At 55.7% G+C, this 10,028-nt stretch overlaps 1 protein-coding gene across 2 annotated transcripts in view; it reads right to left on the reverse strand.

The window, feature by feature from the left end:
* NAP1L4 (nucleosome assembly protein 1 like 4) overlaps positions 1 to 8,942 on the reverse strand; it is a 35,781-nt gene extending 26,839 nt beyond the window's left edge. For both annotated transcript variants that reach the window (XM_070427110.1, XM_070427111.1), the window contains exons 1-3: positions 8,865 to 8,942; positions 1,135 to 1,165; positions 582 to 640 (exon numbers count right to left, since the gene is read on the reverse strand). In XM_070427110.1, coding sequence (XP_070283211.1) covers positions 582 to 640; positions 1,135 to 1,148 — 73 coding nt within the window. In that variant the 5' untranslated portion in view covers positions 1,149 to 1,165; positions 8,865 to 8,942. The remainder of the gene's footprint in view (positions 1 to 581; positions 641 to 1,134; positions 1,166 to 8,864) is intronic.
* Between the last annotated feature and the right edge of the window lie 1,086 nt (positions 8,943 to 10,028).

The following is a 10,028-nucleotide window of genomic DNA, read 5'->3' on the forward strand; positions in this document are numbered from 1 at the left end:
ACAGGGTGAGGGTGGGGCTCTCCAGCCAAGGAGACAGAACGACACGCAGCACACTCGCTCCCCACGGGCTAGTCCTGGGGAGCACGGCCGTGAGGAACTGCTGGGAAAGGGGAGCTACAAACACGACCGCACACGGCATCGTGTTAATGTTACACTTCTTGGGGTGGTGAGGAGGGTTCCTCCCAGTTTTGGGGGAATTCACACTAAATTGTCTTAGCGACTCTTTTAGCCAGTATGTCCACAACTTGTTTTCAAGAAGTTCAGGGGGCCTTTCTGAAGTGGAAGGGGAAACACGCCATGAATTTACGGGGAAATGGGTATCTGGGATCTGCTTCAGAACAATCGGGAGAGAAGGCGCGGAGGAGAAAAGGCTGGTCGTTTGCTCATCAACGCTGACCCCAGCGGCCGTGGGTGCGAGTCTGAGTTTCCTGTAAAACGTTTCTCGGACGATGTGCTGATTTCCATCTTATCGCGCTACGTTTCCCTGAAGCCTGAGGAAGAACCCTTTGTGGTCAGAGCAGCCGCGCTTCTTGCCGCCGTGCAGGCCCAGCGTGGGGACCGCCTCCCCGCAGTGCACTGACCTGTGGCACTCGCATCTTTAGCAGCTTCCAAGGAGTCTGAAGGAGCCCCGTCTGAAAAGCTGGAGCGACATGTTGAAAACAAGGAAGTGTTACTGTAAAGAAAGCTCCTAAGGTAAATAGCACAGGGCATCTTCATACGTAACCGTTAAGAGGCGTCAACAGTGACTTCAAATTTGATGGAAGAGAACCACAGACACACGTGGTACATAGGAGAGACTTAGCTATTAAAACACCCTCCCACCTAATATAATAACCCCACCATCATCCTGGGCCCCCCACATGCCACCCACAACAGTTCTAATTTCCAACCCTCATCAAAGCTTCTGAATTCTCAGCTCTACAACTTCACACAATCCCGCTGCTCTGAAACCAAACCCACCACCCAACCAAGGACCGATGGCTTGGATGGCTGCTGAGCAAGAAAAGCCACCTCCCAAGTTGGGAGGACAGGGCACCGACAGCGCTCTGTATGCAGCCACACAAACGCCAAGGCTCGCCTATTGCTCATCACCTGAAATGTGAACGCCAATAGACAAAGCTCATTTTGGCTTACCTGTTATCTGCCATCTGAATGTTTTTATCTCCTACAAAGTAAAGAAGAGTTGTAACAATTAACATCACTAACAACTACAAGCAAACAATGTGTCAAACGCACCCTTTTACTGGAATTGTCCATAGGGATGCGAGCTACTTACTGGGGCGGGAGGGGGGGCCCAGGAGGGAACTTTCTGGGGTGATGAAAATGCCCAAAACCTCGAATGGGGGACTGTCACCCAGGTGCACACACTTATCACAGCCCATCAAATCCGACACTAGGGACCTGTACGTTTCAGTGTGTGCACACTTTACTCACAAAACATTTCTCTTGCTGGTACTAAAATGACCAGACTTCAGAATAAAACAGTTCTAATTTGCCTTGTCTCTGTAAGTTTTAGCAACAGGAATATATATTTGTGATAGGCCAACTACTTTAGAGCAATTCAAAGCATTTACTGACGTGAACATTGTCTTTAAAGTAATATACATATATTATATATTTATTATATATTTATACACACACATTTTTTTAATTTCAGAGAGGGAGGGAGAGGGAGAGATGGAAACATCAATGATGAATAACAATCACTGACTGGCTGCCTCCTGAACAGCTCACACTGGGGATAGAGCCTGCAACCCCAGCCTGTGCCCTGACCAGGAACCAAACCCTGACCTTCTGGTTCATAGGTCGATGCTCATACATTTATCTTTCAAACTCTAACTTAAGGATGATTTTCTTAAAATATATTTTTATTGATTTCAGAGAGGGAGAGGGAGGGAGAGAAATAGAAACATCATTTTTTTTTTAAATATATTTTATTGATCCTTTACAGAGAGGAAGGGAGAGAGATAGAGAGCCAGAAACATCGACGAGAGAGAAACATCGATCAGCCGCCTCCTGCACATCTCCCACTGGGGATGTGCCCGCAACCCAGGCACATGCCCTTGACCGGAATCGAACCTGGGACCTTTCAGTCCGCAGGCCGACGCTCTATCCACTGAGCCAAACCGGTTTCGGTGATAGAAACATCATTGATGAGAGAGAATCATGGATCGGCCGCCTCCTGCACGCCCCCTAGTGGGGATCGAGCCTGCAACCCGGGCATGTGCCCTTCACCGGAATTGAACCCGGGACCCTTTGGTCCGCAGGCCAACGCTTTCTCTATCCACTGAGCCAAACCGGCCAGGACTTCAGGATGATTTTTTTTTTTTTTTTTAAATATATTTTATTGATTTTTTTACAGAGAGGAAGAGAGAGAGATAGATAGTTAGAAACATCGATGGGAGAGAAACATCGATCAGCTGCCTCCTGCACATCTCCCACTGGGGATGTGCCCGCAACCCAGGTACATGCCCTTGACCGGAATCGAACCTGGGACCTTTCAGTCCGCAGGCCGACGCTCTATCCACTGAGCCAAACCGGTTTTGGCTCAGGATGATTTTTTAAGTTACTACTGCCCGGCCAGTGGAGCTCAGTGGTTGAGCATCCACCTATGAACCAGGAGATCATGGTTCGATTCCCCGTCAGGGCACAAGGTAGGACTGCAGGCTTGATCTCCAGCAGGGGGCATAGAGGAGGCAGGCAATCAATGATTCTCATCATTGATGTTTCTATCTCTCCCTTCCTCTCTCTGAAATCAATAAAAAACACATTTAAAAAATTAATATGGTGCCCAGGTGAGTGGTTAGAGCCCATGCCCTTAAGGGTCACGGGCTCGCTCAATGTGTCTCTCTCACAATGATGTTTCTCACTCCCCATCCTTCCCTTCCTTCCGTTCTCTCTGAAAAGCAATGGAAAAAATATCCTCAGGAGAGGATTAACAACAAAAATTTAGTATGCCGAGTTGAACGTCAATTTATGAAACACAGTCCCGAGCCTCATCAGATTGTCCTACTTCTAAAGGACAACCAAGTTAAAAGATGAAAGGGATACAGGCTAAAGAATCATCTAAAGTTTCAGAAGAATGCAGGCCTGCATGCGGGCTCCCTACGAGCCCACATTCTAAATGTGGACTCGCACACACGCTTCATGGTGGCACCAGTAAGCCCTTAGCTTCTAGTTATCAACTCACAATCCTACTTTTACCTCAAGGAAGAACACACTTTTCAAGGGGAAATTTTTTTAATTTTTGTGGCAAATTATCCAGCATTATGCTGAATCCTTAATTTTAAACTGAAAACATCTAGTCTACAGCCAGAGTAATAATATTGTTTCAAATACGGCGACTCTGAGAGAGAAAGAAGGCCTGAGCTGGGGAATATACCAACATTTTTACAGCTTTATTATGTCTCAATCACGTCAAAGACCCTCAATGTCTTTTCAGGAGGTAAATGAACGATTAACCCACTGCATGCCATAAGCGTCTGTAGATGCAAGCGGCGGATCGAACCCACACGCCACACGAGTCTATTAAAAAAAAATGTTTTCCCTAAGTGGCAGCCCTGACCAACTTTAAAATCATTTTTCGTGAGAATTTTCAGCTGAAAATATTCAAGAACACCTGAATTGTAATACAGTGGTAAATGTTCTTATTAAACATAACCTTCACTTAGCAATTTTTAAAAAAGAGCCCTAGCCAGGCTCAGTGGACAGAGCGTCAGCCCGAGGACTGAAGGGTCCCACGGTCCATTCCGGTCAAGGGCAGGTATGTTATGGGTTGGATCCCGGGCCGAGGCGTGTGCAGTAGGCAACCAACTGATGTCTCTCTCTCACATCGGTGTTCTCTCTCTACCCCTCCCTTCCACTCTCTTTAAAAATCAAAGAAAAAATATCCTCATGTGAGGTGTCTAGGACCTAAACATATTCAGACTGAAATTATATTCGAACAGATTTCAATCCTAAGTAATGATGATAATCTAATTCAGTGGTTCCCAAATTTATTTGGCCTACCGCCCCCTTGCCAGAAAAAATATTACTCAGCCCCTGGAAATTAATTTTTTTTAATTTTAATAGCAGTTACTCATCGCCCCCAAATGCACCTGTGGCCATCACCGCCCCCCTGGATCGCTGCAGCACCCACCGGGGGGCGGTAGTGCCCACTTTGGGAATCACTGATCTAATTCAATATATACACACTTCCTTCCTCGGGCATTTATCAGATTTCACTTTGAAAGCACATACAGCCCAGCGGTGGGGCTGTCGGTTGAGTGTAATCCCATGCACCTAGAGGTTCGATTCCAGTCAGGGCACATGCCGGGGTCTGGGGTTCGATCCCCAGTAGGGGGCGTGCAAGAGGCAGCCAATCGACATTTCTTTCTCATCAATAGAAGTTTCTATCTCTCTCCCTCTGCCTGAAATCAATAAAAACATACTTATCTCTATCTATATTTATAGATATCTATCTTCTATCCTCATCCGAGACCAGGAATCAAACCCAAGACCCTTCGGTGCATGGGCTGATGCTCTAACCACTGAGTTAAACCAGCCAGGGCATTAAAACAATTTTTAAAAATAATAAAAAAACACATGTATTTTTACAGATGAACTAATAAGACTGGCAACTAATTAATGCAGCTGTGTAGTAGGTATAGGAGAGATCACTGCTTTTGTGTATGTTTGAAACTACTTCTTAGGATGTTTTAGGAAAAGAACGGGTAATCGATGGTGTTCGTCTTCCCACTGACAAACACGCTCCACGAGGGCAGGGACCTGTCTCCTCGCTCCGTGCAGCCACCCCTGTGCCCAGCACGGGCCCGGGCAGGACACAGGCCAGGCGTCCACTGTCCTGAGTGACAGCGCCCTGCGTCACCTGGACGCAGCAAGGCCCAGGGACCACGAACACCTGGCTTCTCCAGGGCGGTTCCTGGGACACGCAGGAAGCCATGTCCGCTTGCCCCATGGAGCTGCCCCCCGGCAAGAGTGGACTGTCTTTTTCAGAAACTTGCTACTAGAGACCAAGCCCTGTTTTCAGGAAGAAAATAAAAACCTACTTCCTTTCCGTAACCGAAACACTATTTCACTCAAGGCAGTGGCCTTCCCTGCTTAGCTCCCATGTCGTCCTCTGCCCCGTTCCCTGCAAGTCATTAGCATGTGGCTGAGCAAGGCAAACACTGAAAGGTCTTTCCTAAGCCGGTACTGAAAGGCCCATCACCCTGTCGGCAAGGCTTGCCCTCTCCACCCTCACAGCCCAAATCCCTAGTCCTTCTCTCTGCTTTCAAAAGCCCCCAGACCGTCCAGGAGGGGAAGGCCCCTTCACTGACTGACGGAGGGATGCGAAGCACTGAGCTGTTTGGTGGTAACTGGGCAAACAAATGTTCCAATCAGAACACACTGCACGCGGATGACCTTTCTACATACTTAATGTGTAAAGATGATCTTTCTGCCACAAAACTACCAAACATAAATCTCATCTTAAAAACAACAACCTTATTTTGTTTTTTAAATGTTTTCATTGATTTCAGAGAGAGAGGAAGGGAGAGAGAAACATTAACAATGAGAATCATTGATGGGCTGCCTCCTGCACGCCCCCCACTGGGAATCAAGCCTGCAACCCAGGCCTGTGTCCTGACTGGGAATCGAACCCGGGACCTTGTGGTGCACGGGAGGACGCTCAACCACTGCACCATGCAGGCTGGGCTCACCTTGTTTTTAAACAGGCTTTTTTGAGGATATTAATAAAATAAACAGTATATTATTTTAAAAAATAAAAAGTCCAGCCCTGGCTGGTGTGGCTCGGTTGGGGGGGGGGCGGGTAGGGGGGCTAAAGGTTGGGGTTGGATTCCCCATCCAGACACATGCTCAGGTTGTGAGGCTCTATCCCCAGCAGGAGGCAGCCTAATGACGTTTCGCTCTCACATAGATATTTCTCTCCCTCTCCCTCTAAAATTCAAGAAAAAAAATCTTAAAAAAAAAAAAGTCCCAAAGACCCAAACTGAAGCATGCTCAGTTACAACAGGGGATAGAGCATCCTTACTTGCAGGAGGAAATTTACGGCGATACGTGCTTACGACCGGAAGCTAAAGATCGCTAAGTGACCGTGTATAGTTTTCTTCCTACGAACATGCACTGCCTCTCGTTACTGACGGCTCCTGAAACGTAAAACTCAATGGCAAACAAGGGAAGGCAGCCCTGCTCTCTGAAGAGGACCGGGTGGAAAACCAAGGGCATCGAATGGGAAAAAGAATCGCCATCACACACTCTTTCTTTTTAATCCTCATGAGGACGTACTTTTATCGATTGGAGAGGGAGAGAAACATCAACGTGAGAGAGAAACATCCGTCGGCTGCCTCCGGCTCGGGCCTCAGCTGGGGATGGAACCTACCATCTGGTAGGTGCCCTGGCCGGGAATCAAACGCAGACCTCTCGGTGCACGAACACGCCCACTGAGCCACACCGGTCAGGGCACAAACTATTTCTTAGAATATTCTGTAGCAGTAAAGCCACCGTTTTCACTGCCCATCGGTGAGGGTCTCCCAGGACTACGTGCTCATGGACAAATCTCCGGGCGGCAGCTCGGACAGGCCTGCTCCACGAGGAGACCACGCCGTGGGCTCCGACGGGAACCGTTTCCCACTGTGATCCCCCGTCAGTGCCTCCTCCGTCCGCCATCACCCTGGTGGCAGGACAGCAGGTTACCTAGTATCAGTCTTCTACTTCGACGCTACATACAGTTCCCTTTAAAAACAAGAAAAGCCCTGGCTGGTTGCTCAGCGGATAGAGCGTTGGCCCGTGGAGTGGAGGGTCCCGGGTTGGTTACTGTCACGGGCACGCACCTCCGTTGCGGGCTCAATCCCCGCCTGACCAATCGCTGTGTCTCTCACATCCATGTTCTTTCTGCTTCTCCCCCCCTTCCACTCGCTCTAAACATCAATGGGAAGACATCCTCGGGGGAGGATGAAAAGCCAAACAAACAAGAAGCCACAGCCACAGCCGAGCAGGCCCTTCACAGCAACCTCCACCTGCCTCTTCCTCACCCGCCCACACCCTACTCTCCCCAAACAAACCCAATCAGTTCGGTCCTCGGACCACATGAGCTACCAAACAGCTTTACAACACTGGGAAGCTTCCAACAAACAACAGAAAGGACAAACTAAGAAATAAGCACTTGTGAGCTCCGCGATGCCTTCTGTGCGTGTGCACGAGGCCGCCCTCCTGCTGCTGGAAGGAGAGCGCGGGTCGGAGACCTGCAGGCGGCGGCTGACAGCTCCCGGTAGGAGAGGCCCCGACCCCTCCCAGGCCACGGGACCCGACCCCCCCCACTCCAGGCCCTTCAACCACAAACCACCCGCCGGCCCACTCCGGGGAGTCCCTCACCCGAAAGGCCCATCACAAGCCACCCTGTGCCCCTAGAACCCCTTCCAGAACCAGTCTACAGAGGCCGTCGCTCCTGCGAACCATCGAGTTTCTCCGGCCACTACTCCGCGTCTGTTGTGTGAAATAACTCGGAGCTCACATGGGCTGAGAGGCAGGCAGCGGCCAGACCAGGGAAGGACCGCGGGGAAGCGCTCTCCTCCCCCGGGACCCGGGAGGTCCGCTCCGGCCCGAGCACCACCTGCGGGGCGACGCCTGCCCTTCCCGGCCGGCGCTCCAGGAGGCTGAGCTTTGCAGCCGTTTGCATTGACCGGAAAGGAAGAAACAATGTTCCCGGTCCCCGACCAGCGGACGCTCCCGGCCTGGGGCGCCTGTCCCGGTCGGCCTGAGCGCGGGAGCCGCCGGGAGGTCGCTCTCGCCCCCGGGGAACGCGCCCCCCGCCGCCCGCCAGCTCAGTCCGCGGCGGAACCAGGGGCCGCGCCGGGTTATCAGCCGGCGCCACGACCGACCACCGGGGCTCGGCGCGCGGATCCGACGGAAAACTTCCCTCCCGGCAAGGAGTCCGGACGGCGGGGCCGAGCCCAGGTGCCGCCACCCGCACCAGCCGCTCCCGGGCCCCGACGGGAGACACGGCGGGGACGGCGCCCGGGTGCCAGTCCCGGAGGGGCAGCGGGGCGCGCGGGGAGGCAGGCACTCGGGGCACAGGCTCCGCACGTCCAGGTCCCGCTGCTCACGCGAGGCGCCCGCACAGGGAAAGCCCCCCCCCCCCGTGTGTGGGGTGCGCGCTGGCGGCGGGAGCGGGGAGGCGGCAGGGGACCCCACGGCTGCCGCGCGGGCTCGGGCTCCGGGGGGAGGGGGGCGCGGGGTCGGACAGGGCTCTCCAGCCGCGCACCCGGCACGCGGACACGGAGCGAGGCCGCCGGGTGGGAAGGGAGCGAGGGCAGGGACTTCCCCGCCCGGGACGTGCTCGGTGGCGGGAAGCGGCCGCCCGGCCTGCACCCCGAGTCCTCCGTGGGCGGGGGCCCCACACGGCGCCAGCCACGCGGTCGTGTCTCCTCGTAAACACACCCACCCCGCCCCGCGGGCGTGGGGAGCCGAGCCGCCGGGGTCCGGGCCCGCTCGACGCCGGCAGCGCCAGTTCCGGAAACAAAGGCCCGTCGGCGGCTCCGCGCGCCCCGGGAGCCCAGCCCGCCCGGCCCCGGCTCGCTCGGGCGGCACGGGTGGGGCCCGGCCCGCAACGTGAAGCTTCCCGGGGCCGCCGCGCGGGAACAAAGCGCCTCCTGACCTTCAGGGCCGCGCCGGGGGCGGGCGGAGCGGAGAGGAACATCCGCCGCCCGCCGCCGCCGCCCGGCCTCCCGCGGGCCCGCGAGCCGCCGCCGCCCCGGGCGCCCCGGCCCCGCCCCTGCCGCCGCGGCCTCCCGAGGGCGGCCAGCCTGCTCCCCGGCCCCACGGCCACCCCAGCGCGCCGTTACCCGGCCGAGAACGCGCGTCCGCACCTCACGCCTCCTGCGGCAGTGGCGGCGGCCGTGGCTTCGCTTGCTCCTCAGATAGCGCCGCCGTGGCCGCCAACAACGCCTCCTCCTATTGGCCGAGCCCACTGGCCCCGCCCCCCACGAGGAAGGCAGGCTGCGATTGGATCGTTTCGGCGCAAGTCAATACGCCTCGGCGCCGTCGAAGACGACCAATCAGAGGCTGCGTCGCGCCAGACCCGGGAGCCCTATGCAAATCCAGGGCGCGACGCCGGCCGCCTTTCCTCCGCCTCCGGGGCGCCTCCTCCCGGGCCTCCTGCCCCCGGGCCGGCGCCGCCCCGCGCCCTCCAGCTCGGCTCCACCCGCCGACCCCCCACGACCTGTGGCCGCGTGACCGGCCTCCCTCCTGGAACCCGGGCCTCCTCCTGCCCCCGGGGCCTCGCACGTGGTCAGCCCCCGCTCACCCCCTGCATCCCACGCACACGGGGACCCCGCGGCCAGGAGGCAGGACGCGGGCGGTGCGGGTGCGGCGCCGGGGCGGGGCACCTCCCCGGGTGCAGAACATCCTGGAACTGAACCGACGGAGATGACAGCTGGGTTGGAAAACCTGGTCCCCAGGCGGGGCTGCGAGGGGCCTGTGTCCCTGCTGCACCGGAAACTGGGGTTTTCATGACTTTTGTTCGTTTCTTGCGTGGGGTTGCGCGGGGAGAGTGTCTAACGCACCTTGAGCAAGGTGTGTCCTGTCCTACGGCGCTGGGGGCGGGGGGCATGACACCATCCAGAGGCCCCCGACTGAGGGGCCTGCAGGGCATAAGGTCGCGGTGCCGGGGCACCAGGCGTGACCCCCACACCCGAGCCTCTGGGCTGGGGCGCTGTCGGGGGCGGCGGGTTCCTACTGCCTTGGACTTTCTGTGAGGACCCGGCTGGGGCGGAGCTGGGGGAGGAAGCAGACTCTACAACAGAAGAGACAGGAGCGTTTTCAGGTTCGGAGGCCCTTCCTCCCGTTTAATGAAGGCGCACGTTCCCCAGGGGTGGTGGGGCCCCCGTGGGAGCCGCCCCCGCCCCCCCACCCCCCCTCCCGTGGGGACACAGGAAGCTGGACCTGGTCTTGGGGATCTAAGGAGGGGGACTGGCTGTGGCCGTGGGGACTCCCCTCAGGTCACCTCAGCGAGCTGGTGGGAGGTGAGCTCA

Source organism: Myotis yumanensis, unplaced genomic scaffold (genome assembly GCF_028538775.1).
Source record: "Myotis yumanensis isolate MYYU_CA2020_CCGP unplaced genomic scaffold, mMyoYum1.0.hap1 SCAF_10, whole genome shotgun sequence".
Taxonomy (NCBI): domain Eukaryota; kingdom Metazoa; phylum Chordata; class Mammalia; order Chiroptera; family Vespertilionidae; genus Myotis; species Myotis yumanensis.